General features: G+C 48.5%; 1 protein-coding gene and 1 pseudogene across 2 annotated transcripts; one reads left to right on the forward strand and one right to left on the reverse strand.

The window, feature by feature from the left end:
• Positions 1–3,115: 3,115 nt before the first annotated feature.
• Positions 3,116–12,629, reverse strand: ADAMTS1 (ADAM metallopeptidase with thrombospondin type 1 motif 1). The gene is made up of 9 exons (XM_086412638.1): positions 11,440–12,629; positions 9,468–9,814; positions 8,823–8,955; positions 8,268–8,435; positions 7,539–7,825; positions 7,129–7,315; positions 6,864–7,039; positions 5,700–5,875; positions 3,116–5,529 (listed from the first exon to the last, which is right to left on the reverse strand). The coding sequence occupies exons 1-9, from the start codon at positions 12,176–12,178 to the stop codon at positions 4,830–4,832; spliced, it is 2,913 nt and encodes a 970-aa protein (XP_086268764.1). The 5' UTR covers positions 12,179–12,629; the 3' UTR covers positions 3,116–4,829.
• A 135-nt stretch (positions 12,630–12,764) lies between these two features.
• On the forward strand, positions 12,765–14,207 carry LOC147380282 (uncharacterized; annotated as a pseudogene). The gene has a single exon (XR_015167879.1). The product of XR_015167879.1 is annotated as an uncharacterized LOC147380282 (transcript).
• The last annotated feature ends 317 nt before the right edge of the window (positions 14,208–14,524 follow it).

Below are 14,524 nucleotides of genomic sequence, written 5' to 3' on the forward strand. Positions count from 1 at the left end.
ACAAAACAGACTAAATTACAAATAGTTGTTTGTAATCATACAAACTTAGCCTAAAACAAAGGCAGTATGATTAATAGAAGGGGCTATAAGGAAAGGTTCAAACTTTTGAATTATGGATGCAAGAGCAAATTAAATACAGACCACTAAGGAACTTCCAAGATGGAGACCTCAGGGAGTCCAGTGGTTTGAGCGGGCCTTCTGTATAGCTCTGCATTCCTCTGTGATTTGCCGTGTTCCTGAATTAGGATATTTTCTCTTCAGCTGCTCTTAACGGAAGGCACAAAACATTTATTGGTTGGGAAAATTTGTTGCCAAGCCAAAGCGTCTTCCGCATTGTACTCTTTCCATTCTGCCAATGTCTTAAGAGCTCATTTCTGTCACAGAAGTTTGCATATGACAGAACAGACTACACTTTTATGCTGGAGGGGCTTTGGACCAATTTTCTGGATAGGTCTAGCACTCCCAACCTTCATATCAATCACTTTTGTTTATCTTTCTTTTGGAAACCCAAGGAGATCCGCAGATTGCGTCTATTGTGCTTGTTCCCTAGATCACATGAAGATCTATAGTACCCTCTTCTAGAAGACAAAAAGCAAACGATGGAAACAATTTTGCCGATTTTTGTGTGAAATCTCTGATACAAAAGTTGTGCTTGTATGAAATGCTAGAAAAGAAAGTGGCTATTGAATGCATTGAAAATTAGGTGCTTGAATTGGTCATCAGCATCGTGCCAGCTTATCATTTGTATCCACAACACAAAGTGAAAGTGAGCGTCACTCAGTCCTGTCCGACTCTTTGAGACCCCATGGGCTATGCAGTCCATGGAATTCTCCAGGCCAGAATACTGGAATGGATAGCCTTTCCCTTCTCCAGGGGATCTTCCCAAACCAGGGATCGAGCCCAGGTCTCCCGCATTGCAGGTAGATTCTTTACCAGCTAAGCCACAGGCGAAGCCCAAGAATACTGGAGTGGCTAGCCTATTCCCTTTTCCAGGGGATCTTCCCAACCCAGGAATCAAACTGGGGTCTCCTGCATGGCAGGCAGATTCTTTACCAACTGAGCTATCGGGGAACCCACAACAGACATAAGCACAAATTTTTCCTCTTTTTAAGCAGCTGACCTATCAAGCCCACAGAACCACATGTGTGTTTTAAACTAAACTCCTTGCTGCCAAAACAAGAGTATTTTAAAGAGCTCAGTTGGTTGATAAAAGGGAAATCTCACTAGCAGAAGGCTGAAGAAAGCAATGTAGCAACTTGGGAAGTTAGTTGGCATTATCTTGGATGGAGAATTAAAGACAACAGTGGAAAATCTTGTGGCTGTTTTTATGACTTTGTGTCCTGAATTTCATTAGGCAAGATTTGAAAATGACTTTTTTTTTTATCATGAGTTACCATTCTAGTTGTATTTATTTGGTTTTATTAATATCAAACAGCTTGTATAGTAATTAAAGGTAAGCACATTGTGCATGTGTGTGTGTGTGTCCTCCGTGTCACTTACTATGGGGATTTGTACCATGATAATATAGGCATATTAAAAAGCAGAAACATTACTTTGCCAACAAAGGTCTGTCTAGTCGAGGCTATGATTTTTCCAGTAGTCATGTATGGATGTGAGAGTTGGACTGTGAAGAAGGCTGAGCGCCAAAAAATTGATGCTTTTGAACTGTGGTGTTGGAGAAGACTCTTGAGAGTCCCTTGGACTGCAAGGAGATCCAACCAGTCCATTCTAAAGGAGATCAGTCCTGGGTGCTCTTTGGAAGGAATGATGCTAAAGCTGAAACTCCAGTACTTTGGCCACCTCATGCGAAGAGTTGACTCATTGGAAAAGACTCTGATGCTGGGAGGGATTGGGGGCAGGAGAAGGGGATGACAGAGGATGAGATGGCTGGATGGCATCACCGACTCGATGGACGTGAGTCTGAGTAAACTCCGGGAGTTGGTGATGGACAAGGAGGCCTGGCGTGCTGCAATTCATGGGGTTGCAAAGAGTCGGACGTGACTGAGCAAATGAAATGAACTGAATGGAGGCAAATAATGTGGTAGAGGTTGTTGGTGCTAAAAGCATGTTAGGTCATCAAATTGCATGGCCAAATTCTATCTTTAACTGAGTTGTATGGGACCAGTGCTCACAGTGTGAGGTTTGATTTTCCTCTTTCAGCCTGGTGGGCAGTAGGTAGGAAAAACCTTAACCAGAGATTAGCACACCTCTTCCCTCCTCTGCCCCATGCACCTGGCTCCTGAAAATCTTAAATTCAACTGCTCAGGGGAAGAATACCTTGAGTTATTCTGAAGGCAAGCTAGAATTATCACAGGAATCTGCAATTAGCAGGTTATATAGAAGTACTTGAGAAAGGAGGGTGAAAAAGAGGATGAAAATGTAAAGTTGGAAATGTCTGTGGTTAACCACATAATCCGAGTCTTCTAGTAAATATGCTATTTCCTGAGCAAAATGTAGTTACTTTGGAAGCGACCTGAACTTTTAAAGTCACCCATGTACCATTTAGTATTTAAAATATAGTGACTTACAAAAGGTACCGAGAGAGAGTGGCTTGGGTGTTTCACGGTTTCTTCAGAACATCCAGTGTACTCCTAAAGAGCAAATGAAACATGTGGGGAGCTTGGCTCACTGAGCATGCCTATCCTAAATGTAATTATGAAGCATCGTTTTCTATACATTAGCTTAAATGCACGTGTGCGTGTTGTTTCAGTCGTGTCTGACTCTTTGTGACCCTATGGACTTTAGCCCACCAGGCTCCTCTGTCCATGGGATTCTCCAGACAAGGATGCTGGAGTGGATTGCCATGCCCTCCTCCAGGGGATCTTCCTTACCCAGGGATTGAACCTGCGTCTCCCACATTGCAGGCTGATTCTTCACTGCTGAGCCATCAGGAAAGCCCACTGACTTAAACAATTTCACATAATTTTATATACTGGGTTGGCTCAAAAGTTTGTTCATGTTTTTCTGTAACAGTTTACAGAATGAATGAACTTTTGGGGCAACTCAATACATGATGTCGTTGAGGAAAAGATACAAATTCAAATGCATCCTGAACCCGATCGGTTTTCATTTAATATATTACACATAATGCTCACAGAACAAATTTGGCCCACTGTTTCAGAAATAAAGCTTTATTAATACACCACCATGCCCATTCACTTGTGCACTGTCTGTCACTTACATGTTACAACTGCACGGCTGAGTAGTTGTGACAGAGATGGTATGACCTACAAAATCTATTTACCATATGGCTCGCAACAGAAAAAGCTGGCCAGCACTGGTGTATATTATTACTCTAGTAACAAACCTATCACCAAAGATATAATAGATATCTTTCTCTGTAGCAATCACATTACACCAAAGATACAAAAAATACATTTCATTAGAAAAAATCTTACTTCCAAGACACTTAAGAAAATATTCTGTCTTCAAATTCACTACCTATGTCTCAGATTTCCTTCGCAGGAGTTAATTTTCATTAAAACAAGACACGCGTTCAAAAAGTGTCCTTTTATTATTTCTAGTAACATATATCGTATAAATACTCTATTTTTATATGACCTTTTACAAACGCGATATAACTTAAAAGTTTTATCATTAGAAAGAAATGTATAAAAATAAATACGTCATTATAGGCATTTATTACAAACTATAGTCCTTCTTAGAAGGAACACACAAACCAATACTTATAAAGTACATAGAATTTATAGTAATGTATTTTACTATATACATATGGAAAAAAAAAAGTTATTTTCTTTCATAGTAGAAGAGCTGAACAGACATTCACCAGGATATGACTGTTGGACCAGCTGCTGGGGGTGGACCAGCCGCTACCCCTCAGTAGCCTCCCCACCACGAGACATCTGATCTCAAGGTCCCCAGCACTGGGGACCCTGTTGTACACACCCCATTCTCGTTCTGGCATTACATTCTTTTTTTTTTTTTTTTTTTTTGGTGTCTTACTGACTCTCTTCAGACACAAACTGTTTTTTTTTTTTTTTCCCCACATCCACATTCCTTAAGTTGGCTTACATTAGGAGGAAAGAAATACAGGAGGTCCCCAGGTCATCAGGCCTCCTCTAGCTTTTACCAGCATCTGATACATCACTGCTGTTTTTTATTTTTTCCCCTTGTAGAATTTATGGTGTGTTTACAAATACATGCAATTGTTTCTTCGTCAAAAGGAATTCACAAAGAAAGACATAATAACGACACAAGAGAGGAAAGATGGGAGTCATGGGAGTCATGGACATTGCGAAGCATTTCTCGTGCTGGGCAGTCCTGAATTCTTAACTCTAAGATGGCATAAACATTCTCTGAAAACATAGCAGCGGGTAAAGTGATGGTCAAAGATCCCATGTGCATTCCTTTCTCCCTCCATTGGTAGTGAGGTAAAGTAAGCCATGTCTTAAAGCAAAAATCTCACCTTCCTCCTGCATTTCATTTCTCAACCTCCGTGATACACAGTATTTCATCAGCATCAGGAAGCAGGGATTGTTCATATTTCTTAAACTTACTTTTGACCATTACTTCTATTTTCATAAGAACTTGTCCGGAACCTCACCAAAGAAATGATAATGCCCTGGGGCTTTCTTGTGCTACCTCAATTGGTCAGATATGAATAGTCCTCATAAACTACCCTATCAGATTTGTAACTGGCAGGAAATTCTGATGATCTAACTTCTTTCCGACCTACCTCTATCTACCTCTCAACTCATCGCCACCCCTGGTTGATCACCAGGGCAAGGCGCCCTGGACTCCTCCAGTCTTCTTGATTTCAGTGCATCAGCCCTTCCCCACTGCCCCCTGTCCCTCAACACCACTCGTACTTAACTGCACTCCGCCACTGTGCAGAAGTCTATGTAGTGTTTAGGTTTCTTTAAAGGATCACAGCTCTCATGAGACAACACCCCCCCATCATGGGACAGACACTGCAAGGGTCTCTTTTTGTAACCCTTCCCGCAAGTCTTGGAACACGGCGACCAGTCCCCCAGCTGCCAGCGGGGGCAAGGCAGGTCCGCACAAGGTCTGGTGCTGGCCGGCTTCACTTCCTTGGCGCACTCTGAAGCGGGCTGTCCGTTGATGTCCCGGCACTCCACGAGCCTTCTCTGCACACCCAGCCCACACGACTTGGAACACTCGCCCCACTCTTCGATGACCCACTCCGAGAAAGTAGGGATGGCGTTGAAAGATTCCTTCTTCTTCTTCACGAAATAGGTGTATTTAATTTTGGGCCGGAAGGCATTGCCCACCGTCAGGACTTGGATGGTTAAGGGCTCCTTGAGAGGGCTGAAGCTTCGAATCCTTTCCAGCGCCGCCGAGGAGCCGCTGTACCTCAGGACACTACCTTTGTGTGTGATGTCTTGCTCCAAAGTGGACAGGGTGAAGTCGCCATTCAGGATATACGTGCCATCGGCAGCTTTGATGGCCAGGAAGCTCCCGTTATTCCTGGATCCTCTATGATTCCGTTGCTTCACTTCAATGTTTGTGGCTCCGGTTGGAATTGTGACGATATCGTGATAGCCAGGTCTGCAAGCAAGAAAAATAGAGAGAAAAATCTCTCAGTCACTGGCTCATTATGTTACTTAGCTTGAAACACCAGGGAATCAGGTAAGAAAGTAATTTTTAACCAGACCTGTAAGAAGTTAGTTACATGGAAATGATAAGAACCTTCAGGAGTAAGGCAGTTTAACACTTACTTTGCAGTGGTAACTGATCCTGATACTTTCTTGCATGTAGATCCATTTCCTCCACAGATGCCACATTTATCGAACTTATTTTTGGAGTCTATGATGTGATCACAGCCAGCTTTTACGCACTGTCCTTGCACACAGACGGAGGTGGAATCTGGGCTACATGGGGTGCCATCCACCACCTGAAAAAGGAAGAACAGTTACCTGCTATCACATGTTAATTAACAAGGCCAAGAGATGATGCTAGGATAAGTCTGAAAATCTTCCTCATTAACATTACATTTCTATCAAAATTAAAATAGTACTCTGCACACTATCCTTCTCTGGCTTCTCTTTTTTTTCCATAGACATCTGAAATATTATAAATTTTTAGATTATCTGTGTCCTATCTTACTTACAGCTAAGGTCAACGAAAGCAGAGCTTTTAGTCAATTTGTTTACTGCTGTATCCTCAGTGTCTAGAATACTACCTGGCAAGGGCTGCTGCTGATAAATCACTCGTATGTTGAATCTGCAACTGGGGACTATTTTCCTAGCCTACAGTGATCATGACTCATGATTATCTCAACCAAATTCAATTCCATTTTCTATCTCAGAGCCAGATTTATCCCCTCAACAAAACAGCAAAGCTATGCTTCTACTAGTTCAATATATGTTCTTAAACACAAGAGTTCTCAATGCTCAGGCTTTCAGTAAAAGTCTGTTTGCACATGCTGCTGCTATTCACCCAGTAACAAGTACTTTTGACTATCTTAAACTATTTTCCAAAACCAAGGGATGGTTTTCGTGTTAATATATGATTTACCTATCCATGCATAAAGGGCTTTTCTTCATATATAAGAGTAATAATAAGCCATTGCAGGAATCATTAAGCATTGGATTCAAGCTTCATCCATAACCCCAAACAGCACAAGACTCAAAGCAGGCAGTTACCGATGTATCCAGAAGCAAAGTTGTCCTAACTTGAAATTGAATGTGCTGATATATAAATTTAATATATATAATTTTGACTTAATATATACTTAATACATTAAGTATAATATATTTATAATAATTAAATATTATACATAAACATGTCAATATAAAAATATAAAACAACAAAGGATGCATGAAAAGGTAGCAAGCCAGGGCTTGGGTTCTTAGACCAACAGTCCAAAGAAAAGTGACTACCTTGGGCTGCAAAACGAAGAAGTAGCCAGTGCCTTTGGCTTGACAGATAAGCTTGCACCTGTCCTTGGGCGAGACTCCCGCGTACTTGGGTATCCACTCCACTGCAGGCCCGCTGCCAAAGGAAGCTTTGGAGAATTCATTGTGTGCCTCACACTGTTCCATTCTAAAGGTTTTTCCTGGAAAGAGAAGGAGATGATGACGTTATCCCTTTCCAATCTTCAAGTGCCCGTTTGCGGAGCGTGCTTTTCGCCTTCTCTCTGCTCACCGTTATTCTCCGGGCAGTCCTCGATGTTGCAGGACCTGTAGCGCACGCGCTTGCCCTCACAGTATTTTCCTCCGTTCTTCGGCACGGGGTTGTCACACTCCCTCATCGTATACTGAACTCCACCACCACACGTTCTGGAGCAGTCTCCCCAGGGTCCCCAGGGTCCCCAGCTTCCGTGAACAGGGGTCTAAACAGAGACACAAATCATTAGTGTTAGAATCCTCTATGACAACCCTTTCAGGAAATAGAAGAGAAAGATATGGGACACAGAATCAATGATGCGAATCTTTCCTGTATCCCTGTCAGAGGCTACAGGTCAGGTTGCTCCTATGGCATCAAATGTCTGAGCATCTCTTGGTCATTTTCCCTTCTGAATGTCAAAGGAGAATGCGTTGTGGTGGATAACTCACATCAAAGTGCTCCTTGTCGGTCTGGTCCAGGCACTGGCCATTGACACACCATTTCCCCTCTCCGCAGCTGGTGCCGTCCGCCCAGGGGAAGTGTTTGGTCTGGCACACCGGCAAGCCTCCAGAGGTGCCCGTGCACCAGAGGATCATGCAGGTGCTGGCCGCGTCCGGGCAGTGTCTGGACTCCTCTCCAAATGTGAGCTGGCACTGTCGGCTGGCATCGTACAAGGTCCCCGGGAGATCGGAGGGGAGCTGTATGACGAGCTGGGGCTCGTCCATCAAACATTCACCTGCAAAGAGAAATACCAATGAATGTTAACAAATAGTAACTAAAGGCACGCAGGGGACAGATCAGTTTCAGAAAAGATTTATCATAAGAGATAATACATAGCAAAGTGATTTGAAAGCTGAAGGGTTTGGGAAAGATGTGCCAGAGAGATTTAAATTATTGTTAAGATGTTATTCTTAATGAGGTATTTCTGCTTTAACCATGTCAGGAAATCATCGTTCTGCTAAACACTCAAGTTCATGTACTCCGGGAGCTTCTTGGCCAGAAGCACTGTCTTTTATTGGAAATTCAGGTTTAAAAATGTATGCTCTTGACAATGAAAGTCATTTTGAAAGGAGAAAGGGAAAAGAACAGAAAAGAAAAAAAAGAGCTCGTTTAACAAGTACTGTATGAACACGCGGATGGTTGGATAACATCTAGAAAGAGTAGCTGGAGTGTCTTACCATGACCATTATCCAGAAATGTTGTAATCGAGGAGGCACTGCAGGGAGACCAGGGCTGGTTGTGGTCCAGATTGGTAAGCATTGACGCCATCATGTGGGAATCCCGGTTGAGACCATTAATGCCGGCACATTGCTTGGCATCATCATGGGGCATGTTAAACACGTGACCTAAGTAGAAATCCAAGACTCACATTAAAACATGTCATTTGCAGCATTTTTTTTTTTCCCCAACAGAGATTCATCTGTCTCAAAGTGATATTTCTAAAGAAGAAATGTATCCGGATACCATCTATTTTAGAGATAGTATCTACTTTTCACAGGGTGTGAACCAATGTGTGAATTTCCAAATGTGTCCCTCGCTTCAACTCTCTGATTCTGAATTCTAATAAAGATAACCATGCTGAGAATCGTGCAAAAGCATTTTCTGCAGATTTTAGGGAGCTCTGGCACCTAAAATGGCAATATAATCTGCAGATGCTCCCTTTAACAGTAATACCTAGTTTATCAGCTTGAATTCATGAATTGCGCTTAACTCACACTCTGGAATAGACTTACCTAATTCGTGAGCAGTAGTGAAGGCGGCCTGTAAGCCATCATCCTCTATGACCGAGCAGCTTCTGCTGGGATCACATATAGTTCCAACATCCGCCATGCCAAGAGTATCACACGTCTGGGTACCACACAGGTCCTACAAGAAGCAGAGATTTGCCCTTATTAATACACACACAGGATGAACTTCGGGATCAAACTGCTTGGTAGGGTGTAGCCTCACATGTGCTTTGGAGCATCTACATTCTTTGTTGCTGAGTAGCCCTTTTAGGAGTATTTTGTGTGACTTTAAGATTTTCCCCTAATGCATTCACCTAGGACTGTGACACTTGAGATGTTAAGGCTATGGAAGAATTCCCTGGTGGTCCGTGGTTAAGACTTTAAGTTCCCAATGCAGGAGGCCCAGGTTTAATCCCTGGTCAGGGAACTAGATCCCATATGCTGTAGCTAAAGACCTTGCATGCTGCAAGTAAGATGCAGGACAGCCAAATAAATAATAAAATAAATATTTTAAAAATTAGGAAAGATTAATCATGCTAGCCAATGAAAAAATACTTCGGTGTGAAAATATTGGTAAAATGCCTTATATACATTTGTTACAAACTGACTCCCCAGGGAGTCCTGTCATGACTGGTGATGTCTTCCTCTCACCTGTCTGGTGAATAGAATCGCGGTGTCATAGTGCTCTGCATCCCGGTCACTGGGCGGGTTGTGCTGTTTCTGCCAGCTGCAGAAGTTCCGCAGTGTGAGGGCAGCGTTGGAAGTCACTTCTGGGCCCTTCTTTTCCTCGTAGATGACCAGGATCTTTACCACCACTAGGCTCACTGAATTCCGAATGCTGGGATGTTTGTATAACCGGGCCGCCACGGAGAACAAGGTCAGAAGGTAGTGCTTTAGGTCACTGCCGTGGAACTCGGCCATGGACTGGTCAGCCACAAGCATCGTTTCCACATAGCGGGGGCTGGACACAAATCGCTTCTTTCTTAGGCTTCCAGTTCCTGTAAAGACACAAGGAAAGATCATTTGCTTGGGGACAGTCTCGCCAAGAATAGTTTACCTTCCTAGAGTATATAAGGAAAGCCTAACCAGTCAAAGCAAATAATACAAAAATACACCCGGGGGGCAAACAATAACAAAAATATTTGCATCTCTGTTCACTGCAAATGTTATTTTTAAAGTTTTCTCCTTACTGTAAATGTAAAGGCCATGTGCTCCTCTGAGGGGATCAGCTTTTTTTTAAGTAGCATTTTTTTTTAATCCTCTTTGAAATCATGCAATCTGAAAAAGGCAGGATGCACACCCCTCTTTCCAGTCGTAGTAAAATCTTGGAGCAAGGGGAGCAGGCAGAGCCCCTGAGTCACTCTTTCACAGGCCAGGACTCAGATCCTGAATGAGATCATCAGGCTCCACGTGGAAGGCCCCGGGCAGGGCTGGGGCCTCTGCCAAGGGGCCGGGCCTGAAGGAATCTCAGCCCGCACGGCTCGGCTCTCTCATTCCAGGGGTTCCTGGGGGTGCTCGGCTCAGGCCAAATTCGGCACGAGGACCACCCAGTCTGCCCCGGCGCCTACGGCCAGGACTCCTACCGCCCCACGGAAAGAAAGTTGGTGCTGCAGATTCCGGGGTGGGGGTGGGGGCACGATTAATTATTTAGAAAAGAGTTCTCTGACTCCTGACCGTGAACCAGCCCCCTGCCCAGGGAAGTCCTACCCTGGGCTCTGATCACGTAACTGCTTCCAGGAGCAGACGGACAGGGGGAGAAGAATTACATTCTGCAAGCCCGGGGCAGAAAGTGAAGAAAGCGACAAGGCACCAAAGTGACAGGAGGAAAAGAACTACAGCAGAAGCAAGGCACACAACAGAGTCCGAGGAAGGCGTGGCAGGAAGGATCGCGGTGACTAACTTTTCAACAGTGTTTCGGAGCATAAGGGTGGCTGCGAGAGGGAGCGCACGCGGGGAGGCTGGCGGGAGGCGCGGAGGCGGGGCGAGCCGCGCGGAGAGACCTCCCAGGCAGGTCCAGTCGAGGGGCCCCGCCGCCGCCAGCCGGTCGGGGTCAGCCTGGTAAGCCGGGAAGGAGACACCGGCCAGCAGAACAGAGGTCCTAACGCAGCTGTCCAGGCTCCAGGGCTGCGCATTCCGAGGGTCTCTCTCCCCCGCCCTCCATCTCCGCCCTCCTGCGGTCTCTGGGTGCGCGAACAGGCAGCGGTTACAAAACTAAGCGGCCAGTTATAATTCGACCGAACGACACATGGACGATCGTTCGCAAGAAATTAACAAGGCAGAAAGAAGTCGCAAAAGCTCACTGTCGACTCAAGTGGAGGGGCTGAGTTACCAGCTCTCCCTTCCAGATCCAAACGCTTCTCCTTAGCAGAAAAAAGAAAAGAAAACAAAAAACAACCCACTGATAACTTATGTCCTCTCTTGATCATTCGTGATTGGGGCAAATGGTGAGTTCACCAACCCAGATCTTAAAACACAAATCAGCACCACCACGTCTCGGTCCTGTCCGCAGACACAGTCTTCCGTCTGCCAACAGGACTTTACCCTCAAGTCGTGCAGCCCAGAGAAGGAAGGGAGGGGGAGATGAATGGAGAGGTAAGTGGGAGCCGCTCTTCTGGACTGATACCTGTTCGGTGTCCCGGGCGCTGGGGCGCTCGGTCCCGCAGCGCCCACTGCACAGTGGCGTCCTCGCCCTCTGGCCCCGCGCCCCCCGCCAGCTGGGTCTCGTCATCCAAGACCCCGCACTTGGCGCCGCCGTCGCCCCGCCGCCTCCGCCGCAGGAGATGGAACTGCGGCCGCGCCTGCTGCTGCTCCCCAGCTGCGGCGGCGGCGGCGGCGGCGGCGGGGGCCAGGCTCAAGGTGGCGGCGGCGGGCGCGGGTTGGATGAAGTACTCCTCGCCCTGCAGGTAGAAGGCGCCGCGCACGCCGTCGCAGAGGCTGAGCGCCGCGGCGGAGCTGGGGTCGCCGTTGACCGTGCCAGAGTAGAAGCAGTGCGCCAGGTCGCCCACCGGATCAGAACGCTGCACGTCCGGCTCGGGTCTGCGTCCCACGGTCTGGAGCGTGAAGCCGGGTGCCAGGAAGCCGCGGTCCAGGTGCAGCTCCAGGCTCAGCTGCCGACCGAAGGCGTCCAGGCGGAGGTGCGCGGTCCTGAGTCCCGGGTCGCGCTCCAGGGCCGGCAGCACCAGCTCCTCGTCCTCCTCGGCTGGGCGCCCGTGCGCGCCCGGCACGACCAGCAGCGCGGCGGCCGCGGCGAGGAGCAGCAGCGGTGAGGGAACAGGCTGCAAGCCCCGAGCCCTCGGCGCCTTGTGCCCCATGTCGCCTCCTGCCGTGCGCTTTCGGAACCCCGCGGGAACCGCGCGCTGCATTCGGGAGGAACCGCGCGCCTCCGAGCGCTGAGCGCACTGGCTATTGTTCGGGTCCGGAGCGCGGAGCCTCGCCAGCTTGGCTCGGGACTGTTAACAAGTTACTCTGATTCTTGCAAAAGGGCGCGCAGAGCCCAGCCGCCGATAGGGCTCCCGGAGTCACTAAAGAGCAGGCGCTGTAGTTCTGTCGGCGCGCGGGAAGTTCTTCTGGGGAAGAGTTGGAGGCACCGCGCAGCAGGCGTTGGCGGGGTGGCTGCTGCGGGGAGGCGCAGCGCCCCGGGACGCCTCTGGGGCCGGGGCGACGGGCCACACGAGGATCGGCGTCCGGAGACCCCCTTCGGTCTCCGCCTCGGTCGCGGTGCACCTCGCTCTCCGCAGGGCTCAGTCCTCTCGGCCCTTCTGCGCGCCCTGGCAATGAGAGACCCCAGGCTCTGAGCCGCTTTCCAGCGAGTGCAAGGACAGAGCAGCCCCGACCGCCTTTTTATATCTTAGACTGAGTCTCCGCCCCTCCCTGACCCCGCTTCCCTCCTCCCTCTTGGCCGCCTTTCTATCCCCGGGACCCCGCCCCCTAAACTCAGTCTGGGCTAAACAGAGCGGTGCGCGAACCCGGGCGGGGGAAGGGGTTGGCTCGGCGCCACGCGCTCGTCAATCTGGGGGCGGAAGACGCAGGAGGGGCCCTGTGACCAGCCCTTTGCACGTCTGGGGCTGCTGCTGGGAGAAGGTCCTCTCTCCCACCGCCCCTTCCACCCGCCGTCTTCTGCCCGGACAGCCGGGACATGGTCTCTCTCCCGGGCGGGAGGGAGCGCGAGGATGCCAGTTGCGGGATGGACAGCGGAGTCCCTTCTCCGAGGTTTCCCCGCCCGGGAGCTGTCCCTGCGCCGCCTTCTTCTCTCAACTCACCCGGTCCCCACCCCCCTTCCCCCACCCCCCGCCGCCAGCCTCCTCCTCTTCAAGCCGGGAGATGAGCCAGGGCTCCCCTTTCTAGCAAAACACCCCACTCCAGCTCTCCATCTCCCGGGCCTGCCTCAGGCCCGTTTGCAGCGTGCTCTCTCTTTGCCCCAACTGTTCTCTGGCAAGCTGGGTAGGGCCAGCGCGTCCCCTAGAAAGCGTGCCTGGGTGAGGAGGCCAGGAGACACTTTCCAGGGGCCTTGATTTGAAAACGCGTTTGGCATCGACCTTCACGCCGGTCATCTGCCCTCCCCTCTCGCAACTCCCATCCCGTCCCCCTCCGCCCCGGGCCTTAAAGACTTCTCGGTTGAGACCGGGTTCACACTTCCGGAAGAGGTGATCTGGAACGCGTTCCATTCCCCGGAGCCTGGGGAGGGAAGTGCGCATTCTCTTCTTTGGGGGAAATACTCCACTCTCGCCCAGTCGGCCTTCTTCCACCTACTAGCAGCTGCGGGGCAGAGGCCAGCTGGACACAAACGTCCAGGAACCCTACTTTTCCACCCAGAGAGTGGCAGCATCGCTGGGGCTAGAAAGGATGCGGTGGGGAAATTAGGGGTCCCCGACCCCTCCCCGCTTTCCCCGGAGGAAGCGGAAAGGCAGTCGGAAACCCAGAAAAGCTGAGCCTTTGCACCTCTATCTAGGTCTCTAAGCAAAAGCCCCAGCAGCTCTTCCATCGAAAAAGAGGGAGGGGCCCGGTGACACAGAGGAAGGAAATGTTTCATAACGTTTTCCCAGGCGGAAAACCATGGGGACAATGGTGAGAACGACCGCCCCAAGCCGGGGCCGACCGAGTCCCTCACCCTCGCGCGCTCCCACTTCCTCGCCTGGCCGCGTCTCTTCTGTCTCGCCGCCCCCGCCCGCCCCCTTAGTTTTCATCAAGTTTGATCTCGGCCTTTTTCCTCCCTCCACCCTAGATCGTCCCAAATCCATTCTGTTCCAGTCCTCTGCAAGTTCTCCCACGCGTCCCCTTTCCAGTGTTTGCATACAGAGAAACAAAACAAAACAAAACTTTCCAACGTCGTCTTTTCTCTTGAAGTTCTAGATCACCTACTTGAAAAATAAAAACCAAAAACCTCTGCTTCCCACTCTTTAGGAAAGATCGGATCGGAAAGAATGGCACAGAGAAAGCCAAAAAAGCCGCTTCACCCTTGAAAGGGTTTAAGATAACCCCTGGTCCATACACTTAGTCAGCATGGAATTTTCTTAAATGTGATTTTCCTTTCCTGAGGTCATTGTCATAGATGAATGCAGAAGCCAGGAATTATGTATATTTTAACAATAGAAATTGCATACATTTTAGCAGCAGATTAAGGTATCTCAATGACTAGTTTTATCGTCCCTCCTCCACTCTAACACTGTCTAATATTTTGATCCTGTTTCTGCCCTCCCCCTTTCATCCAA

Source organism: Bos grunniens, chromosome 1 (assembly GCF_055505025.1).
Source record: "Bos grunniens cultivar Pamir isolate PY7600 chromosome 1, Bosgru_T2T1.0, whole genome shotgun sequence".
In the NCBI taxonomy this organism is placed as follows: domain Eukaryota; kingdom Metazoa; phylum Chordata; class Mammalia; order Artiodactyla; family Bovidae; genus Bos; species Bos grunniens.